Below are 23,218 nucleotides of genomic sequence, written 5' to 3'. Positions count from 1 at the left end.
TTGCAGTAGCCTGTGATTCGAGATAGAACTGTGCCTGTGGGCTGCCGTGGCTAAATCCTTACCAGAACAGAGACTTCATCTTCTCCCGCTGAGTGGGCTGCTAGAGTCGAACTGCTGACCCTGTAACCCACTACAACAGGACTCCTGGATCTCGCCTTAGGCAGGGCAGTTGGCCTCCATAATGGCCAGGCAGAACCCCGTCAGCACCCTTGCTGGCTTGGGGGGGCTGGCGTGGGGGGCTTCTCTTGCCCTCAGTTCCCCACTGGCTGTCACAGTTTCCGGGCAGTTCTGGCCCCTTTGGCCCAGGGTAGCATCTGCCTCCCATTCTTCCATCCCCACCACTTGTTTAGTGACCACATTCCAGGCTAGACAGGCTTATGCTGGGTCACCGGAAACCGCGCCTGCCCAGCAGAGGTCAAAGCCCCCGCCCCGAGGTCATACTCCAGCTGACTGGCTGCACAGAGCCATACGTGCCTGAGCACGCTGTGACCTGCATGAAGCAGGCCCAAGATAGACAGGGAGGGGCCCCGAGAAGACCACAAACCCAATTGGGAAGGCACTGGGGCTAAATATAAAAGCAATTTAAACAGTCCTGCCTGGAACCTGGGCAGCTGCCTCCCTAGTGTGGCCGGAGCTGTGGGAGTGGGCTGGCCCCCTACCCTGCCCCCACCTCCAGGCCAGGCGTTTCTGACTCAGTCTTAGGGGCGCACATATTAATTAAGGGGCCAACAACAGCTGCTCACGTGTTCTGCCTGTCTGCAGCGTGCCGGGAATAGAACCCGGCACCCCGCCCCTCCGCTGCCAGACTCCAACAAAACCCTGCGTCGATCTCGGGAACCTTCCGCGCCGCCCTTCCTCCCTTTGCCAGAAACCCGCCCCCAAATGTCGAGTTGGAAGGCTTGGTTTCCATGACAACAGCTGGGTGGGGGGGAGAACGGGTGGCCAAGCCCTGAGCCTCCGCACTGGGAAAGCCCAGAAACAGCCGCCTCCGACCAGTGATTGGGCGCCCCTCCCCCCACCCCCATCCACCCCCCCTGACGACCCACGCCTTTTCAGCCCCCATCTTCCCCCGCCCCCTCGGTTGGCGCAGTGCTCCCCAGCGTCAGTAACCTCGGAAGCCCACGGTGCCTCCAGGCGGCAGGTGGGGAGGGTGGAAACGCACCTGGAGAGGTGGGGGAGGGGCGCTGCGGCTGGGCAATCTGATTCCCAGCCTGCCCTCTGCTCCCGGACCAGGGCAAGAACGGGGTGCGGTCAACTGAGGCCCCCGCCACAGCGAATCCCTCCGTGTTCCCCAAATTACGCAGGGGCGGGGGAAGAAAGCGTTTTCCCTCTTCTGGAGCCAGAAGCCCGCTGGGGGCTCCAGGGAAGTCATTTTGGTGGGGGGCGGGGAGGGGGAGGGGCAGGAACCAGGGGCACGTCCTTCCTCCTGCACCAATGCTGTTTGCCGGTGCCAGCTCGCCCCCGCCCGCGCCAGCATCTCCTTTTCTGCCTGGATACTGGCCCCGTAGAACCACCCGCAAGTATGTCACTGCACACTCAATTACACAGTGACACGCCGCACTCGAAACCCCCACCTCCACACGCAGCCGGAGCCCTTCCACACAATGGTCAGTAAGCACTGGGCGTGTCCCACACTCAGGCACAGGCGCCCACAGCAGCACACAATTCAGCAACAGCTCGAGACCAGCAAGGGCACAAAACCAAGTTGCCAACACAATCGCCACTGCCCGCCCCGCCATCGCAGCTCATCTCTCAGCTCCTCACTTCTTCCACGCACACCAGACGCCTCCATGGCTCACACAAATGCTCAGCCTTTCAGAAGAAACCATTTTATTATTGTTTTCAAAGGAAAAAAGCCATATAAATATTAGAGTATAAAACTTGCGTGAGACACGGGAAGGGGAAGGGGGTGGGGTGGGAAGCTACGTGGCTATGGAAGAGAAGCGTTTATAGAAGGAGTCAGTACAGGGGAGGGTCGCCGCAGCAGCGCGTGGACACAGCACAAAACAGCACGAGCGAGCCGCAGGCAGGGTCAAGGACAGGCGGTTGCGCAGAGCCCGCCGCCTTCTGCCCACTCGCCATCACGTAATAAGCACACTACTACACTATTGGCAATTCTACACCAGCCTGAAAAGGAAGGGGGCGCTACACTCACGACTCTATGGGCTAGGGTGGGGTTCTCGCTCAGCCCCGCTGGATGGACGGGACCTGGGAGCAGAAAAGGGGGGTGGGCAGAGGAAGGTCTATGCACAAGGAGGCACTGGGGGACTTTAACCAGGCTCTGGCCACTGGGGGGAGGGCAGGGTGGACTGTGGCCTTCACAGAGAAGAAATGGCACCTGGTCAGGTGAAGGGCCTTGGGGAGCACAGGGACAGTGTGAAGTCCTGAGGCTTTCTGCCCACTTGGTCCCTGCGCTTGCTCTTTGCTTCCCCAATCCGGGGACCAAAAATGGCCCGACCCCCACTCCCTACTGGGGCACCACTGGACCCTTCCACCAGTGGCACCTCTGGAGTACCCAGCACCCACAGAGGCCCCTCTGGTCTCTCCAGGAGACCTGGTCCCACACTTGCTTAGGGCTTCCCTGGTGGGCTGACAGTTGAAGTCCATTGGTCCTGTAGCTCAGCCCAACTTTTGCTGCCTGGGATGAGCCGTTTGTGGGAGTGTGGGTCCAGCATGGTGCTTGGCTTATGGGGCCTGGTCAGTATCCTGGGGGTACAGAGTCTCTCGTAGGACCCTTTTAACTGATGGGTCAAGCTCTGTCCATTCCTCCCCCCAGTCCCACCCCATCCACATACATACCCTGTCCTTCTTTTTCACATCACCCCACACTGTCTTGGAACATGCAATGGATCCTCTTGTTTGGATCGGGGTGGGGGTGGGCAAGTCACAGCATGCAGTGGGAACACCAAACAATGAAAAACCTAACCAAAGACTGGTCCCCAGGGTGTTGGGAAGAGGCTTAGTAGCGCAATGCCCTCCCTAAATCCAGCACAGTACCATGGGGACGGTGACCATGTTCCCCCAAACTTGAGCTTTAGCTCAGGCTCTGCAAGTTGGTGAAGAGACTGGACCCAAAGCATGCTTAGGGAGAAAGGTGAGAGTCGAAGGAGAAGCCAAGAGGTCATGATGTCCTCCCACCTCTCCAGTATCATGAGCCTTTTCCAGGTCACCTGGTACCTCAACACCCCATCCATCTTACTCAAGAGACAGGGATTGTTGAAGAAGTCGGTGGAGTGGGCTAGGGAGGAGGGAAGTAGGGGATAGATGGCCTGATTGAATTTGGAAGATGGAGAAGTTTAGGTGGAACTAGAGGGGTGTGATCAATGATTATTGGTTTCTACAATAAACCCCACCATCCCCATGGGGCACATCAATTGATTGGATGGGGGTTCTCAGCAGAACTCCCTTTGCATATTTAACCCCCTGGGGGCAGAGAGGGGGATGTTGACTGGGCACTTATTTCTGTTTCCCAAAGGGAGCATAGCCTTGGCCCCTACCAGCATCATGGGGGTACCCCTGAAATTCTGAGACTTGGGTACGGGTAGGGAGAGGCTGGACTGGCTGGGGAGAGAGGCTGCCTGTGGCTCCAGGTCTAGCCTCCACCTCATTTCTTCTCCTTCTTGCCGGACTTCTTCTTGTTGCCGTTGCCACCTGCTGGGGTCTTGCCATCCCGCTTGCCAGCTCCGTTGGTCAGGGTGGCATTGCTGCCTGGGATGTAGACGTTCTGGCGGTAGTCGGGCACGTGCTGGAGAGTGAACTGGGGTCCGTATCGGGCGCTCAAGCCCATGGTGCCGGCACCCCCTCCCAGGGTGGAACTCCCATCAGCAGCTTCTGCAGAGACAGAGGAAGATCAGGGCTAAAGGTAGGTGCACACTGTTAGCAATGGCAGGACATGTCGTTCCTGAGTGCCAAGGGGGGCCTACGCTCTCCATGAGCACTGGGGATGCAGGAGTCACCACAGAGGTCTCTATCCACAGGGTGATGAGAGCACTTCCGGGTCAAGGACCTCTGGAGCTGATGGCCTAGGTTTGATTTTATTTTTTAATCATTTTATTGGGGGTTCATACAACTCTTATCACAATCCATATATCCATCCATTGTGTCAAGCACATTTGTACATTTGTTGCCCTCATTTTCAACTTTTTCTTTCTACTTGAGCCCTTGGTATCAGCTCATATCCCCCCTCCCTCTCCCACCCTCCCTCCCTTCTGAACCCTTTATAACTTATAAACGATTATTATTTTTTCATGTCTTACACTGACCGATGGCTCCCTTCATCCACTTTTCTGTGGTTTGTCCCCCTGGGAGAGGGTTATATATAGAGCATTATGATCAGCCCCCCCTTTCCCTTCTGGTATCACTACTCTGATTATTGGTCCTGAGGGGGTTATCTGCCCTGGATACCCTGTATTTCCAGCTCTTTTTTGTTTTGCTTTTGTTTATTTGTTTTATTTTTTATTAAAAGATCTTTTCATTGGGGGCTCTTACCACTCTTGCTACAATCCATACATCAATTGTATCAGGCATGTGTGTACATATGTTGCCATCATTCTTTTCTAGACATTTACTTTCTATTGAACCCTTGGGATCAGCTCCTCTTTTCTTCCCTCCCTCCCCCCACCCGCAACCTTCGTAGCCCTTGATTATAAATTGTTCTTTTTACATCTCACACCAACTGCTGTCTCCCTTCCCCTTTGGTTTCTGTTCTTCCCCCAGGAGTTGGGTGTGTGGTTATGTGCCATTCATTGCCATCGGTCTCTCCTTCCTCCACTTCTCTCCCCTTCTTCCCCTGCCCTTTCGGTATCGCTATTCCCTTTCCTGTTCCTGGGTTCTGTGCGACATGAGCTTTATCTGTAGCCTATACCTATGTGCATGCTCCGGTCCAGTCCAGAGTGGGAAGCAGCACTGAGGCCATGAGGGTGGGGGGGGGGTAGTAAGGAAACCTCAAGGAACCAGAGGTATATTGAGGGATCCATTGGTGCTCTACTGCACCCTGATCCCTTCCCTGTGACCCCTCTGTGGGGGAATGTTCCATTGAATACAGATGGGCTTTGGGTCTCCAACCCCCCTCGTTCTTAACAACTTGTTTTTGTTTATTTGTTACGAATCTTCTGATGCCCGCTACCCAATGACAGCTCACGATCGGACCAGTTGGTGTGCTTCTTCCATGTGAGCTTGTCTTCCACATGGGCTTGTTGGGCCTAGGTTTGATTCTTAGTACTTTTATTTATTAACTCTGCCGTGCTGGGAAAGCCTACCTAGCCTTCCCAGGCCCTCTCAGTCTTCTGTTATATAAAATAGGCATGCTACTATCTACTTCTGGTTGGGATGAGGGTTAAATGAAGCCAATCATGTTAAATACCTAGAATGAAGCCTAGTTTGTGGCAAGCACTCAAAACATACTAGCTACCTTTTCCCTGCTCAGGGCTAAGGTGCTGGAGGTCAAATCCTTCCCCCAGCCCTTCTCAAGGCACGTCTCCAGAGCCTCCCTGTCTTCCACGCCCAGACTAGAGACTGGCTTACACACCCCTCCCACCCTGCTCCAGCAGGAGCCTAGCACAGAGGCGGCCTCCAGGAATTATGAACTAAGGGTGGGTACTCTTTCAAACATTCGTTTTCTAACAGCAAGTGACTGCCTCCCTTAGATTTTTGTTGTTGTTGTTACCTGTGGGACCACCTTTAACCTCAAGCAACAACCCAACCAGGTTTGTGACATCACCACCTCATTACAGAGGAGGAAGCCAAGGCTGGGATGAGGTGAAGACTTGCCCAGGGCAGTGTATTAAAGCAGGACGGAGTGCTGAGTGCATCTAACCCACCGAAGACGCAGTACCAGCAGCAGCAGCTCGGGCCTTCTGGGGCTCGCAGGGTACAGAAGGAGGCAGGGAGAGACACAGGAGCCTGAGGGTGATGATTCTAGGCCCCAAACACCGTAAGGTAGGACAAGGCTCGGAATGTGCGAGCCAGGTGACCAGAGAGCGCCTCCGGCCCAAGTTCTCATTGAAACGGGGTCCAGAGATGAACAAATGCGGGGCTCAGCTCAGCACCCACTGGAAGCTGGTTAGAAACGCAGCCTCTCAGAACCCGCCTTTCAGCAAGCACCTGGGGGAGCTGCACAGAGGAGAAGATGGAGCAGCACTGGGGGTCCACAGCCTCCTGGTCCTTGTGGGGATGAAAGGGGCGGGGGCCCGGGTACCCCAAAGCGCCCATAAACATTAGCTGTTGCTATCACTATGACTGTTACCACCATCTCCCCTACACACTCCCTGAGGGGTGTGGCAGGGGGGCAGTTGTGCCTCCAGCCGGGCTCAGGGAATTCACTGCTGGTCGTTGGGGGCAGTGGAGCCCTCCTACTCACAGCGACCCGCTGGCCATCAGAAGGGAAACCCCATTCTCCGGCTGGTTAGGTTCAAGCTCAGCCTAGCCGCCTTTCCCAGGGCTGGAGGTGAGAGGGTTAAGGCCGCAGGCAAGCCCCGCCCCCTCCAGCCCGGCGGGCAGCAGAGCCCCCCCGCCCCCGCCCCCGCCCTGGGAGCCCGCAGAGAGGGTGACTAAGGCCGGAGAGGCTGAGTAACGGCGGGACACTAACCAGGGATTGGGAAACACGGGCAGCTCTGGTTTAAGAGCGGCAGGCAGGGGGCGGGGTACCAGAAAGGGGGGAGGGGAGCGGCCTGGTCTCCCCGCCCCGGGTTTCTACGCGGCGGTCTGCAGCCCCGACCCCGGGGTCGGAGGGCCAGTGGTTTACGTGGGAGAGGGCGGCTGCCGGGTTCCTCCCCCTTCCCCAGGCGGGCCCCCTCCCCCTTCCCCGGGCCGGTCCCCTCCCCCTTCCCCGGGCGGGTCCCCTCCCCCTTCCCCGGGCGGGCCCCCTCCCCCTTCCCCGGGCGGGCCCCCTCCCCCTTCCCCGGGCGGGTCCCCTCCCCCTTCCCCGGGACGGTCCCCTCCCCCTTCCCCGGGCCGGTCCCCTCCCCCTTCCCCGGGCGGGCCCCCTCCCCCTTCCCCGGGCGGGCCCCCTCCCCAGCCCTTCCAGTCGGCTGACATTTCTCCGTTTTCCCTAATTAGCTCCAGGAGGGAGGGCGGTCCTGGCGGCCCCCGCCTTCCATCCATCCCTCAGCCTCTTCCAGCCCCCGGGAGCGGGGGGAGGGGGAGCCAGGGGCCCAGCTCCTTCGTCTAGGAGTCGGGATTCCCGAGCGAGGCGCCCGAGCGAGCTGCGGGAGCGCACACTGGAGGGGATGAGAGCCAGGAGGGAGGCGGGAAAGGATGGGAAGAAGAGGGAGGAAAGAGGGGCGGGAGGGAGGTGTAAAGGGAAGGACTGGCCCCAGGTCTCTGAGAAGTGCCCTAAGTGGATCAAAATGACAAAATGGCAAAGGGCCCTGCCCACAGCCACCTCCACGGCCACCCCTGCAGGCGCCCGGGTGGCCTTGGGCGAAGACCTATGGGGTCAGAGGAGGACCTGGAGGGGGACCGACGTGAACCTCCAGAGGGTGTCAGGGAGGCGCTGGCTCCGCCCACGCCCCCACTTTGCCGAGGCCAACGTGGGCCCAGCCTCCATCTGGGAGGGGAAGGGGGGCAGTGAGCTCTGGACTTCTATACAACCACTTCCTATGGCCCCTCTCTACCCCCAGCCCCGAGACCAGGGAGAAACAAGAGCAGGGGGAAAGAGCCCTCTTTTAACTCTCCTTTTGCCAGTTTCTTCTCAGGAAAACCCAGCTCTGGACTCTGGAACGCACCCCCCCCCACCTCCCACCCCAGGCCTCCCTTTCCAAGGAGAGCCAGGCTCGGAGGCAGCCAGGCTGGAGAGGCTGGAGTTACAAACCTCGGCCTGAGTGTACCCCTCCCCCATCTGTTTATTTAAGAAGCCTCTCAAGTGTCTTGAGGCTTTTACTCACTCCCCCTCAGAAGCCCGCCAGCCTGGCTGGGCTGCAGTCCAGGAAGCTCTGGGTTCAGGGCCAGGCAGGGGGTGTGAAAGTGAGAGTAGGAGTCTGACCTCCACCTCCACTCCCAGGGCCTTTCCCCAGGGCCCCAGGCTTAGCCGCCCCGAGGGGGAGGTGGGGCCGCCCCGAGGGGCAGGTGGGGCCGAGGCCTTGACAGTGGATTGAGCCTGCAGTGCGCCCCAGCTCCCAGAGGGACCTTCTGAGAACGTTTCTGGGCCATAAATACGGATTCCATTTCTGTTTTTAAAATCTAGAATTTAGGTTTAAAAGTCTGCTTCCTGGCCTTAGGGCTCAAGGTCGCAGGGGCTAAATATACCTGCCTCTGTTTACTTCTCTCCAGAGCCTGACTTGGCACCACCCCAGACCCAGCCACCTCTCACACTTGCTTCTGGCATCTCTGAAATGACAGCCTGCCAGCCTGGCCACCCCTGCACTTCCCTCTTCCCCTGCCCCTTCACCAACCACAGGCCTGGCCCCACTCTGCTGGATTTAGAAAATGAAGCTATAGAGTTTCAGATTAAACAACAAATACTTTCTAGTATAGCATGACCCATGCCACATTTGAGACCTGTTTCTATGGAAATATTATTTGTTGTTTCTCTGAAATTTAAATTTCACTGGACAGCTTATATTTTGTATTCACCAAATCTGGAACACTAATTCAGACCATTAAGAGAAGCGCAGCCTCTAGAGGCTCTCAACCTGTGGGTCGTGACCCCTTTGGGGGTCGAACGACCCTTTCACAGGGGTCACCCGATTCATAACAGTAGCAAAATTACAGTGATGAAGTAGCAATGAAAATAATTTTATGGTTGGGGGGGTCACCACCACATGAACTGTATTACAGGGTCATGGCATTAGGAAGGCTGAGAACCGCTGCTCTAGACCTTTCCGGTAAAAGAAGAACCTATGGCTGTATCTAAAGCCAGACAGGGTGGCTGCAGTAGAAAGGGTCTGGACTTGGGTACCAAGTCCAGTTAAAAATGTGGCTTTGCAGTCAATCCTGCATTGGGGACCCTGGGCATGTGCATTCTCAGCTCTCTCATCTGCCAGATATAAATAATCACATATGCCTTGCAGAACTATGAGAAGATTAGTTGATGAGAGGCTCATAAATTTGTCTAGCCCATGCCCAGATGGCAACATGCAGTAGTGATGGTAGTGATTCTTTGTATGATTTTGCCTGGTTCTCCACCCATCAGCCCTCCAGATATACTAGAGGGCACAGCGCTCAGTTCACTACATAAGGTCAATCCCAATTCCCACATACGCTTCTCAATCCTTTGCCAGCCTCCATGTGAGTCTTGGATTTGCTGCTTCAGAAGCTAGTCCTTATTAATAGCTATTTTCCTAATTAGTCTAAGGAGCCCTGGCGGCATAGTGGTTACAAAGTTGGGCTGCCAACTGCAAAGTCAGCAGTTTGAAGCCACCAGCCACTCCACACCAGAAAGACATAGGCTTTCTGTTCCCATAAAGAGTTAAAGCCTGGGATAAACAATCTGGAGGAGAAAATAATGGGACTGATGGCTCCTGGGGGACACAGGAGACAGGGAGAAGGAAGAAGAAAGGGGAGTGTCAACCAACCCAGGAACAAGGGAACAACAAGTGATCTAAAATCCATGGCAAGAGGGGTGTAGGATGCCTGGTGGGGCTTAATCAAGGGCAATGTAACTGGGCAGAATTACTAAAACCTGAATGAAGGCCAAACATGATAGTGGGACAAGAGGAAAGTAAAAGGAAATAGAGGAAAGAACTGAGAGGCAAAGGGCATTTATAGAGGTCTAAATACAGGCATGTACACATGTAAATTTATTTGTATATAACAATAGGGAAATAGGTTTAGTATTAAGGTAGCAGATGGACATTGGGCCTTCACTCAAGTACTCCCTCAATGCAAGAACACTTTGTTCTATTAAACTGGCATTCCATGATACTCACCTTCCCGACATGATTGCTGAAGACAAAGTGGGTACATAAGCAAATGTGGTGAAGAAAGCTGATGGTGCCTGGCTATCAAGAGATATAGTGTCTGGGGTCTTAAAGGTAAACAAGCGGCCATATAGCTCAGAAGCAACAAAGCTCACATGGAAAAAGCACACCAGCCTGTGTGACTATGAGGTGTTGATGGGATCAGGTATCAGGAATCAAATCATATCAATGTGAATGAGGGGAGACCCAAAGCCCATCTGTAGACATTTGAACATCCCCTGATAGAAGGGTCACAAGGAAGAGACAAGTCAGTCAGGGTGCAGTACAGCATCAATGAAACATACAACTTTCCTCTAGCCCTGTAATACTTCCTACACACACACTATCGTGACTTCAATTCTACCTAACAAATCTGGCTAGACCAGAGCATGTACACTGCTACAGATCAGAGCTCGCAACACAGGGAATTCAGGACAGATAAACCCTTCAGGGCCAATAATGAGAGTAGAGATAAGGAGAGATGGGGTAAGGGGAAGGTGGGGGAGAAATGGAGAACAGATCACAATGATCTACATATAACCCCTTCCTAGGGGGATGGACAGCAGAAAAGTAGGTGAAGGGAGACAGTGGTCAGTGAAAGATGGGAGGGGGGATTGTTTTTATAAATTATCAAGGGTTCATGAGAGATGGAGGGTGGAGGAGGAGGGAAATGCGCTGATATCAAGGGCTCACGTAGAAAGAAAATGTTTTGAAAATGATGGCGACATATGTATAAATGTGCTTGACACAATGGATGCATGTATAGATTGTGCTAAGAGCTGTGTGAGCCCCAATAAAATGATTTAAAACAATAAAACATGTATATATGATATAGCATTAAAAGTAAAGAGTTACAGCCTCAGGACGCTCACGGGACAGTTGTACCCTGTGCTATAGGGTCACTCTGCGTCGACATCAACTTGATGGCAGTGAGTTATTCTGATTCTGCCTCTTATCTGGAAACCACCAGCAGCAGTTACTCGGTTACAGGCATCGTGTCTGTGCCCTCTCTGCCCGTCCCGGGTGAGGTCGTTCCTCTTGCCTCCATGGACAGTCGGTGAGACTGAGGCTCCCGGACAAATGGAGTCAGGGTCCCACACCTGTGCTCCGGCTCCTCGCGGTTGTTGTGCTCAGCATGCTCAGGAGCACACAGGGACAACTACCCTTTGCTGGATGTCTAGTGTGGGTGCGGTTCCAGGTCAGTCTTGTGGGAAAACCAAAATCCTACTCTGGGCAGCAAACGCGAGACGAGGGACTTTCAAATGCTGAGTTCTGGACGACACGAGGATGCCGTCTCCCGCTGACTATGGCTGGGCCCCAGACAGTGCACTGAGACAGACGGGGGGCTGGGCTCAAAACTGGGTCCAACCCAAGAAGCTCAACACCCGCCCCCAAGTCTAAGGAATTTGGAGAAGAAAGACTCGTTAAGAAGAGAGTGTCGGCCAATGGAGAGCCCCTCATAGAGGCGTTTAGGAGAGGAGATGGGTCAGTCAGGGTGTGAGGTAGTACCGATGGGGAACACAGCTTTCCCCCAGATCCTGGATGCTTCCTCCCCCCAACTACCATGATCCGAATTCTACCTTGCAGGCCTGGATAGGACAGAGGCTGTACACTGGGGCATATGAGGGCTGGAGGTACAGGGAATCCAGGGTGGATGATACCTTCAGGACCAAGGGTGTGAGGGACGATGCTGGGAGAGTGGAGGGTGAGTGGGTTGGAAGGGGGGAACTGATTGCAAGGATCCACATGTGACCTCTTCCCTGGGAGAGGGACAGCAGAGAAGGGGGGAAGGGAGACTCCGGATAGGGCAAGATATGACAAAATAACGAGGTATAAATTACCAAGGGCACATGAGGGAGGGGGGAAAGGGGAGGGAGGGGGAAAAAAAAAGAGGACCTGATGCAAGGGGCTTAAGTGGAGAGCAAATGCTTTGAGAATGATTGGGGCAGGGAATGTATGGATGTGCTTTATACAATTGATGTATGTATATGTATGGAGGGTGATAAGAGTTGTATGGGTCCCTAATAAAATGTAAAAAAAGAGGAGAAAAAAATGATTAGGGCAGGGACTGTACAGATGTGCTTTATACAATTGATGTATGTATATGTATGAACTGTGATAAGAATTGTATGAGCCCCTAATAAATTGTTAAAATTTAAAAAAAAGATTTAGGACACACCTGCAAACAAGGCTCTGAAAAGATAAACCCCACCAGTGTCTGGGATGTGAAGGATGTTTGAAGGTGAACATACTTGCCTAGGCAGCTGTTGACAGATTGAAAAGGGGGTGGGGTGGGAGGAACTCTATGGATTTTTGAAATTTGAACTAGTGCTTTTTTGTCAGAAGCTGGAAAATATCTAGAACCATGAAGAAAATGCCTCTCTAGGACTGAATGTTAAAGGGAGTCACTCTATGGGCAGGCTGAAAAGCTTGCTAGGTGACCACCTGGATCCACTTGTTGAGTGGAAGTGGGACAAATGCAGCAATAAAAAGATGGGCTGAGTCTGACCACTGACTCCCGTGGATCTGGTTCACAAGGACTAGAGGAGATGAGAGCGGGTTGACTGGTCTGAAGAGCACGGGAGGGTTAGGATTTTTGAGAATTTGTGATGGGGCCCATGGCCTAATGGTGAGGCAGCCAATGAGCATCTGGTGAGGCTAAGTGAGGCAGCCCACATTGAGTAGACCAGAACCCGACTAGAAAAAAGAGAAGATATTGAAGCCTGTGAACTGGCGCATATTGCTGCTGACTTTATGGATGGCCTATCCTGATGTGACTTTGCTTATGGATGCAGAGGAATTTATAGATTGGTATTGGTATTGGTATTGGGCCTATGGGCTAATATCAGATTTTAGTACTTGATCTGGACTAGGCTGGGTTGTTTTCTCAATATTGAATTGTTCTTGTACATAAAGTTCTTTCCTATATTAAAAAAAAAAAAAGAAGAGGAGCGCATCCTGCTTGAGGTTGCAGGTTCTAGCCTTCCGGTCTGGCTCCTTTGCTTCTGACACAATGTCCTCATTTTCAGTTGCTCACCACTAATTCCAAGTGCCAGATATGCTCCGTGAAAGTGAATCTGAGCACTATGGAACCTTGCCGGGATGGCGATGACGGCCAATCAGACCTGAGATAGACCTTGAACCTGGCTCCCAGGAGGAGCTCTCGAAACACACATGAGCAGTTTTGACGCAGCCCTTGACCAGTCACTCCAGCCAGAGGGACAGCTGCCCACCCACCTCTGTTAGCATAGCCTAAGCCTTTCCCAACCAACCCCGCCTTTTACAGTGAGTGAGCATGAGATTTCCCCCCAACCTAAAATGTTCTGTAAATGTCTCCTAGGAGAAGCAGCTGCTTACGTCATTGAGCTAAAACGGTTTCTGGTTTCACTTCACGAAGTAAAATTACATTTTGCCTGAATGAAACTCTGAAGCGGTCTCAACTCATTCTCAAGTGAGATAAGTGGGGATCCTTAGGGTCCTTTGGGACGACGCCGGGGCCAGTACGATTCAATCCTCATAACCTTTTGAGACACCCATTGCTTAAGAAGCCTTGGTGGCGTGGCGTAGTGGGTTACTCACTAGGCCGTTAACTGTAAGTCCCGCTGTTTGAACCCACCAGCCACACCCAGGGAGAAAGACGAGACTCGCTGACCCTGTAAAGATTAATAGCTTCGGAAATCTCGTGGAGGGTTTCTGTGGCTAGAATGGACAGGACAGCAGTGAGTTTTTTTGGTTCTGTTTTGGTTTCGGTCACTTCTTGCCTAAGGAAACGGATTTAGATTAACCAACATAATCAGCATCGAAAAAGATCCTAATGGCAGAGCTGGGACCTGACCTCTGCTGTCCCCTCTGCTCTGGAGTGAGGCTGAGGCTCTTAGCCACTACTCCCCACCTCTCCACGATGACTCTTGCCTCGCTCACTCCATTCTAGCCTGCCCAGGACCCTCAGTGCCTCTGCTGTTCCTTAACCTGCCATTATCCCCTGGAGCCATGGACCCGCTGGGCCAACAGGAAGATCTGAGCCACAACACTGGTGGATGGCCAGCTTCAGGCCTGGTGACCACAGGATGGACCCCAGAGCCCCCAGGTCTTTTGGTCTCCCACACCACCACACACATTGGCACAACTCACCGCTGGCAGAGGCCAGGATCATGGCTTGAAGCATCTCTGTGTCGAATTGGTTGTTGGGCCAGGTGCCGGTTTCATCGCCATTCTGGGAGCTGGGGAGAAAGAGAGAGGGGTGGTGAGGACAGTCCCACATCAGCCCAGTTCATGCTCCTCTTCCCAGGGCTCCCAGATCAAGAACCTCAACCCAACCCTATTGCCAAGACCTGCTCCCTTTCAGCTATGTAGCAGGCAGCCTAAATAGTCCTTCAGAAGCCAGATCACCAGAAGACAAGCCCCAAGACCAGTTCCCTACTAGTTTGGATGCACTTATAATGGTCTCTTGCAGGAAACAAACAGGCAGAAATGGCAGCTTGCCTTCTGTCATGGACTGAATTGTGTCCTGTCCCCTCCCCCCACCCCCACCCCCCAATAAAACCTGTGTCAAGCTTGCTGTGCCATTAGTCCCGGTCGCCTGGTCATTCTGAAATTATGTCTTTTGGCACTTGGGCAGTAATGGAATCTGCCCATCAGTTGGAAGGACAAGAGGGGAAGAGGCAACGGCTTTTGTGGGCACAGCTCTGATATAACATAACAAGAGCTTACTGGAGCGGTAGCCTGCATCGCCTTGCATCTTACCAAGGAGGAAACGAGAGTCCGCCGAGTAGAGATCAGAGGGTGTCTGGGCACCACCAAGAAAGGACCACTCTGGGGGGAATGCATCTTTTGGACTCAGGGCCTGTGAGCTGAGAACCTCCAAGACTCAGGGGAAGCTTAATGCCAAGACATGGCCATCTCCAAGAAACACAGGATCCACAGATGTTGAGAGGTGACAAGATCTACCCCCAGAGCTAACAGAGAGAGAATGTCTTTTCCTAGACCCGATGCCCTGAATTCAGACTTCTAGCTTCCTAAAGTGTAAGAGAATGGCTATTTTAAACTCCATCTACCTGTGGTATTTCTGTTTTAGCAGAACTAGGTAGCTAAGACACCCTCTGTGGGACCAGTCATGAGAGCAAGATCAGACCTTCTGCCAAGGACCGTGAGGGTGGGTATGTGAGAGACTATCTCAGAGTAGAGGGTCTATGGACTCTCAGAGCATGGGGTCTAGAGAAGACCTAGCGAGAGATGTGAGAGGCCCCAAAAAGTCCTGAAGCAGCAAGAGAGAGATTTCTAAATCTCACATGTGATCCCTTCAATTGTTTCCTAAATCCTCTCTCTACAAACCTATGGCCCCAAAAACCTCACTCACGCACTGCCATTGAGTGGTTTCCAGCTCAGTAGCCAATCCTACCCCTTCTGATTTACACAAACACCCCAGTGCCACTACCAAATACCTAAGCTTACATCTTTTATTAGATAATCCCCTAACTCCACAGACTCCCTTTTGCCATAAATCCTGGGCATATGCTGTCCCCTGGAATACCAGTCTCCCAGTCTTTGCCTTTGGTAATGTGAATACATGCTAAAAGAGGGAAACCCTAAGCCCACCCAGGCTGAATCAGGTACCTCTTCGTGCTCCCACTCCAGTGCCTGCCCTGTGGTAGCACCAGTTACAGGCTCACTACTGTTGTCCCTGCCTGTGCCACCATCAGACGGGGCTCTGTGAGGCAGGGCCTGTGTCTGCTGGCCCCTGCTGAGGCAGCTACACAAAGCCTAACACCTAGAATGAATCAAGGCCCCCCCCTTTTTTTTTAGCTCTACTGAAAAAAATGTGAGATGATTCATACTTCAGAAAACAATGGAATTGTAAAAAGAAAAACAAAAAAAAACAACGATAACACTGAAAACCCACAACTAAGAAATTCCAACCCAATCTGAATTCTTCCCATAGTGACTATTTCCATTTGGGGGAGAAGTCTAAAGTATCAAATTACTTGTGTGTGTGCACGCGCATGTATGTGTTTAAGAAGAGGAGGAGAGAGAATCTGTATCTTGATGGGTGAACACAACCAAGAGCGTCACAGTTGTCCCAGGTCTGCCTGCCCCCGCTTATGGCATCTGCGGTCTGGGGTCCCCTGTGCACCATAGACGAGCTTGGCCTAAGGCGCAGAAGAGAGCACACAGCTGCCTCCTCTCCACAGCCGCAACTAAGGTCAAGTGATGGTTGGAAGGGAAAGGCAGGAACCTGGCTTCTCCTCCTCCAAAGTGGGACGAGTCGGGATTCTGCATGCATTTAGCGGACAAACATCTGCCGAGCATTTACTGTGTACTACACCATGCACCGGGCCCTGTGGGCACAGATGTCACATGACGGGAATCGTGTCTCTGTCTGGCCTTTCCCATACATTGACAGGCTGATTTATCTCATTGCAATGGCGACAAGTGCCAGGAGGGCAAAGAGCCGAGGGCTGTCCAGAGGACGTAAGGGGCATCCTGTTCTTCTCAGGACAAGAGGGGGCAGGAAGTCTAGGCTTTCCTGAGGAAATGATGGCTCATCCAAACCTGAAGAAATCACCCAGGTGCTATGCAGAAAAATGCCGGTTACACAAACTGGTAGAAAGTGTGACAGAAAAACTCTACTCTGTGAATGCTGGTGTGAAAAATGGCGTCAGGCAAGGAGGGGCAGTGAGCACAAAAATCCCTAAAGTGGCGCAAATGCTGCTGGCAGTGGCCAAGTATCACCCAGGAGAGCATCGTATAGTGGAATCTGGGAAAGAGCTCCTCTGTAACCTGGGCAACAGACTCTCCTCACTGAGCACAGGCCGGCGTGACTGGGAGTGGCACTGCCAACACTGTGTGACTGGACACTAACCAGCAGAAAGTGCCCAGCAAGTACAGACTCAGGGACGTGCTAAAAGATTTTTAAAATTTTTTAAAATTTCTGTCAGGGGAATAAAAAAGATAGGAAGGCTGATGTAGATTTCAGGAGATGGAAGAGCCAATACAATCCAATGAATTTATTCTCCTTGATTGGTTCTTGGATTTAAATAAAGAAAAAGTTACAAAAGGACAGCTGGAATGTTATGACATCTTTAAGAGCTCATAATAAAATGATTAATAATAATTTTTTAAAGGACAGTTGGGAAACGTTTGGAGAAATCTGCCAACGGGCTGTATGTGGTTCTGTATCAATGGTGACTCCTTCAGATGTGAGCATTACTTTACAGGAGCATGCTTTTGTCCTTCAGAGACAAATGCTGCAATCTTGCAAACGGCAATGGTGTCTGCAACTTCCTTTCCATGGCTCAGGAAAGAACTGTGTGTGAGAATGTGGAGGGAGAGGGAAAGCAACTGCACAGAATAGTAACACCTGGGGAGTCTAATCTAATTAAAGAGGGTATTGGGGTGTTCATCACACTGTTCTTTCAACTTTCTGATGCGTTTGAAACATTTCCATGTAAAAAGTCGAGGTCAAAGTAAGCCACCCACGGAAGGACCTTGGGCCTCTACTCAAACACTCCCTCTATGCATGAATACCTTCTTTTATTAAATTGGAACTCTATGATGCTCACTCTCCCGACACAACAGGTGGAGCCAAAATGGGTGAACAAGTAAATGTGGTGAAGAAAGCTGATGGTGCCCGGCTATCAAAAGAGATAGTGACTGGGGTCTTAAAGGCTTGAAGATAAATAAGCGGCCATCTAGCTCAGAAGCAACAAAGTCCACATGGAAGAACACACCAGCCTGTGTGATCGAGTGGTCCCAAAGGGATCAGTTACCAGGCATCAAAGAACAAAAAATCATATCATTGACTGCACACCTCCATGATAGGATCGCTGAAGACAAATGGGTGCACAAGCAAATGTGGTGAAGAAAGCTGATGGTGCCCGGCTATCAAAAGAGATAGTGTCTGGGGTCTTAAAGGCTTGAAGGTGAACAAGCGGCCATCTCGCTCAGAAACAAATAAGCCCACATGGAAGAAGCACACCGGCCAGTGCGATCACGAGGTGCCCAAGGGACCAGATATAAGGCATCATGCAAAAAAAAAAAAAGATATAAGTGTGTGTATGTATGTGTATTTATGTGTATATGTATATATGTATGTGTATATATATATTATATTAAATGAAGGGGGAAGTGCAGAGTGGAGACCCAAGGCCCAAGTGTCGGCCAATGGAGATCCCCTCATAGAGGGGCTTAGGAGAGGAGATGGGTTAATTAGAGTGTGAGGTAGTATCGATGAAGAACACAGCTTTCCCCCAGATCCTGGATGCTTCCTCCCCCCAACTACCATGATCCGAATTCTACCTTGCAGGGCTGGATAGGACAGAGGCTGTGCACTGGTACATATGAGGGTTGGAGATACAGGGAATCCAGGGTGGATGATACCTCCAGGACCAAGGGCGTGAGGGACGATGCTGGGAGAGTGGAGGGTGAGTGGGTTGGAAAGGGGGAACTGATTACAAGGAGCCACATGTGACCTCTTCCCTGGGAGAGGGACAGCAGAGAAGGGGGGAAGGGAGACCCCGAATAGGGCAAGATATGACAAAATAACGAGGTATAAACTACCAAGGGCATATGAGAGGGGGGAAAAGGGAGGGAGGGGGGGAAAAAAAAGAGGACCTGATGCAAGGGGCTTAAGTGAAGAGCAAATGCCTTGAGAATGATTGGGACAGGGAATGTATGGGTGTGCTTTATACAATTGATGTATGTATATGTATGGATTGTGGTAAGAGTTGTTGGAGTCCCTAATAAAATGTAAAAGAAGAAAAGAGGAGAAAAAAATGATTAGGGCAAAGACTGTACAGATGTGCTTTATACAATTGATGTATGTATATGTATGATCTGTGAAAAGAATTGTATCAGCCCCAATAAATTGTTAAAAAAAAAAAAAAAAAAAGTAAGCCACCCAGGGGCAGGTGTTGGTGTTGGAGAGAGTTTTCCAGACAGAGGGAATAACATGCCCAACCCACTGAACTGGGAGGGAGACTGTGACTTCCAAGGGTGACAAAACCAATGTGGCTGGAACAGGAGGAAGGGGGATCAGTGACTAGGGCTGCAGAGGCCACGAAAGACGTTGGCTTCATCCACTGAATTGTACATGCAGAAAATGTAGAATCAGTATGTGTATATTCTGTGTTGAGAGAGTGTCCTCAGGAGACAGACAGACTTTCTATTCCCATAAAGAGTTACAGTCTCGGAAACTCACAAGACAGTTCTCCTCTGCCCGGCAGGATCACTGTAAGTCGACCTCAACTCTATTGCAGTGATTTTGGTATTTTTGTTTGTTTGGTATTTTTGTTTGCTGAGTGTACAGTCCCAACAATAAAAAGTAATTAATTTTAAAAATTAATTTATTTCTGAAGGAAAGATTATGATTTGCTTAACTGTTTAGAGATTCTAGCTCCTGGATGAAGAAAGGATGGAGTCTTGGAGTACCTTTGAAGGACAGGATCCTCAGCCATCTCTGAGATGTTTTTGGAATTCTGGGGGGTCCTTCCTTCTGTCCAGACTGCCTGAGCTTTCTCTGGGCCTGTGTGTCTGAGGGCAGCAGGCAGCCAGGACAGCTTCAGGCTACAGGGCGGGCAACAGGGTAAGAGCCCATGAGACGGGGCTGGGGTCATGTGAATGACTGGTGGCATTGCAGGAAGAAGGGTGAGCCTGCAGCAATGGTAGGCTGGCCTATTAGGAAGATTCTCAGAATGGTGGGAAGCAAGCGGGCAGGTTGCCAGCACTCTGACACCAGACAAGAGATGATTGCAGAAGAAGAGACTTCCTTTTTAACCACGTACTGAGAGGTTTCTAGTCTCTGGGCACTGGGGTAACTGGATCATAAACATTATCTATTATTTCAGCCTTATAACAACCCTGCAGGAAATTCAGTGAATATGTCTTTTCTCCAGCAGGGGCTCAGAGAGGTTGAGACTTTCCCAAAGTCGCAGATCTAGTAACTGGCCTGTCTACAGCTTGAAAGTGGACCTAATTTGATTCAAGGTCCATGCTACTATCTCAGACACCAGTAAGGAGACCCTAGAGCCTGAGCAGCAGGTACAGGGGCTCTTCGAGGATTGGTGAATAGTTGGGGCACAGTGAACGGTAGAAGAGAAGGAGCTAGACTATATTTAATCGACCATTTTCCAAGATGTAAGAGATGATAGACATTGTTTTTGCCTTAAGAGGTGTGTATTTAGCAACAAACAGTCCTTGAACTAACTATAAGTTTTTCTTTATTGTTGTGTTTTGTTTTGTCATTGGTTTGTTGTTGTTTTGCTTTCTATTGTTGCTTGGTTTTGTTCTGTCTTTTTTTGGTGTGTGTTAGTGTTATTATCTCCGCAGGTTTGCCTAAATAAGATAGGCTGGCTGAACAACCTGGAGGAGAAAACAACAGGACTGACAGTTCTTGGGGGACATGGGAGAGGGGAATATGGGGGGAAAGCTAGTGGTGTTAACAAACCCAGGGACAAGGGAGCAACAGGTGATCCAAATCGGTGGTGAGGAGGGTATAGGATGCCTGGTAGGGTGTGATCAAGGGTAATGTAACCAAGAGGAATTACTGAAACTCAAATGAAGACTGAGCATGATAGTGGGACAAGAGGAAAGTCAAAGGAAATAGAGGAAAGAGCTAGGAGGCAAAGGGCATCTCTAGAAGCCTAAATAAAGGCATGTACATATGTAAATATATTTATATATGAGGATGGGGAAATAGAACTATGTTCATATATTTATAAGTTTAGTATTAAGGTAGCAGAAGGACATTGGGCCTCCACTCAAGAACTCCCCCAATGCAAGAATATTTTCTTCTATTAAATTGCCATTCTATGATGCTGCCCTTCCTGACACAACAGCTGAAGACAAAGCAGGTGAATAAGCAAATGTGGTGAAGAAAGCTGATGGGGCCCAGCTATCAAAAGATATATAGTGTCTGGGGTCTTATAGACTTGCAGGTAAACAAGCAGCCATCTAGCTCAGAAGCAACAAAGCCCACGTGGAAGAAGCACATCAGCTTGTGTGATTAGGAGGTGTCAAAGGGATCAGGTATCAAACATTATCAGAACAAAAATCATATCATTGTGAAGGAGGGGGGAGTGCAGAGTGGAGACCCAAAGCCCATTTGTAGGCCACTGGGCATCCCCTTATAGAAGGGTCATGGGGAGGAGACGAGCCAGTCAGGGTGCAGTGTAGCAACGATGAAACATGCAACCTTCCTCTAGTTCCTAAATGCTTCCTCCCAACCCACTATCATGATCCCAATTCTACCTTACAAATCTGGCTAGACCAGAGGATGTACACTGGTACAGATAGAAACTGGAAACACAGGGAATCCAGGATGGATGATCCCTTTAGGACCAGTGGTGATAGTGGCGATACTGGGTGGAGGGAGGGTGGATTGCAAAGGGGGAACCGATTACAAGGATGGATCTACATATAATCTCCTCCCTGGGGGATGGACAACAGAAAAGTGGGTGAAGGGAGACTTTGGATAGTGCAAGATATCACAAAATAATAATTTATAATTTATCCATGGTTCATGAGGGAGGGGAGAGTGGGGAGAGAGGGGGGAAATGAAAAGCTGATGCCAGGGGCTTAGGTGGAGAGCAAATGTTTTGAGAATGATGAGGGCAATGAATGTACAAATGTGCTTCACACAGTTGATGTATTATGGATTGTGATGAGTCATAAAATGATTTTTTAAAGAATAAGTGTGTATCTGTTTGACCAGATGTGTACATGCATGTGAGGGAGCATCCCATAGACTGGGCTATGATACAACCCTAAAGAAGTGAAAAATCTGAAAGTCTGGATACGGTTGTGTAAATATGTAAAGTCGTTCTGCCTTTAAGAAGCCCTGGTTACACTTGGGGTGCTATCTGCAAGGTCCAGTTTGGGCACCAGGCACTCCAGAGAGAGATGGGCCTTTCCGTTCCCATAACAGCTACAATCCCATTAGCAGGGCAGTTCCACCTTGTCCTATAAGGTCACTATGAATGAGCTGGCATCACTCGATGGCATCGAGTTTGGTTTTGAGATCAGAATGTTAACATGTATTACATGTTCATTTGCGGGCAATTATGCAACTACTACACATTAAAAAATGGTTAGTGACAGGGAAATTCTCATACTATGTTACAAATAGACAAAAAGTAGGTTACAATATTTAACAGGATGACCTCAATTATGTATTTTTATTTATTTTAAACTGATAAGAAATATCCTAATTGACTGGGAATAAGAATTCTTGGTATTTTAAGTGTGACAAGCAAGTTCCTGAACAATTTATTTAGGTGAATCAGATTTTTGAAAAGACGAAGGAATCAGTGCTTGTTGTTGGACTACACCAAAAAAGAAAAATGTTTAGAAAGATACACATGAAATGTCAATGGTTCAGTGAATTTGGTACAAACAAATGGAAGATGAAGGGAAATTTTTACATTAAAACTGCATGACAGACATCACCCCCCCCAAATATAAAACACAGACCATAATTTGGATACACATGCAAATACATTAACTGTACAAGTTTGTGATTGTGGGGATAAGAGAGAGAATTCCCTGGCCAAATAAGAGCACAAACTAGAAATTTGAAATGAGGCAATATTTGTTTATTAATAGTTCAGTGCTTATGTATCTAAAAAAGAGAATCCTCTTTTAAAGAAGTGAAGATTCAGGTGATAATATATCATGTTTCAGATTTGCTTCAAAGTAACCCAAGAGGGAGGAAGGTGGAAAGCTGAATTAGTGCATTACTTGTAACTGAATAATGGGATCGCTGAGGTCCATCATATCCTTTTCTCTACTTTTGCATATATTTGAAATTTTCCATCTCAAAGAAAATGTTAGTGGTGTCCTCCTAGAGTTGGAAATTCAGAGTGACTTTTCTTTTACAAAAATTCCCTCTACTTCTTAAATTTCTACAATGGTGATATGTCATTTTATCAGCAAGAGAAAGATTATGTGGCTGTTCATGTGTTCCTTGAATGGCTGCCTACATGGAGAGAGAGCGGAGAGTGTCTCCAAGGAGGGAGCATGGAAGGGGACCTGGAGCTGGGGAAGGGTTGTAGTGCCGTGAAATAGGGGTGAAGTGGTGTCTTGGGAAGCCAAATGGAGACCCCTAGTCTTTTCAGAGGCCGAGAACAGCTGCAGGGTGAGGCCTGGGTGGGGGGAACTGGCTCGCCTGGACTCAGAGCCTAGGGCAACAGCTGTTGGGATCAGAAGCCAAAAGAATAACCTGTAAAGGAATGGTGGGAAGAGGAAAAACACCTGGCAGGGAGAGACGTGTGGATGCTTCAGAATTTGCCCCGATGGTTGTCTAGGCAGTGTGACTCAGTGCTTGCTTG

At 50.4% G+C, this 23,218-nt stretch overlaps 1 protein-coding gene across 22 annotated transcripts in view; it reads right to left on the bottom strand.

Annotated features, from left to right (window-relative positions):
* Positions 1–1,813: 1,813 nt before the first annotated feature.
* LOC142439393 (protocadherin gamma-A10) overlaps positions 1,814–23,218 on the bottom strand; it is a 211,041-nt gene continuing 189,636 nt past the window's right edge. For all 22 annotated transcript variants that reach the window (XM_075541727.1, XM_075541725.1, XM_075541719.1 and 19 more), the window contains exons 3-4: positions 14,028–14,116; positions 1,814–3,831 (exon numbers count right to left, since the gene is read on the bottom strand). In XM_075541727.1, the coding sequence (XP_075397842.1) occupies positions 3,605–3,831; positions 14,028–14,116 (316 nt within the window). In that variant the 3' untranslated portion in view covers positions 1,814–3,604. The remainder of the gene's footprint in view (positions 3,832–14,027; positions 14,117–23,218) is intronic.

The sequence above is a fragment of the Tenrec ecaudatus genome, chromosome 2 (assembly GCF_050624435.1).
Source record: "Tenrec ecaudatus isolate mTenEca1 chromosome 2, mTenEca1.hap1, whole genome shotgun sequence".
In the NCBI taxonomy this organism is placed as follows: domain Eukaryota; kingdom Metazoa; phylum Chordata; class Mammalia; order Afrosoricida; family Tenrecidae; genus Tenrec; species Tenrec ecaudatus.
Note: the sequence above shows the minus strand (reverse complement) of the source record. Positions and strands in the feature narration are given on the sequence as shown.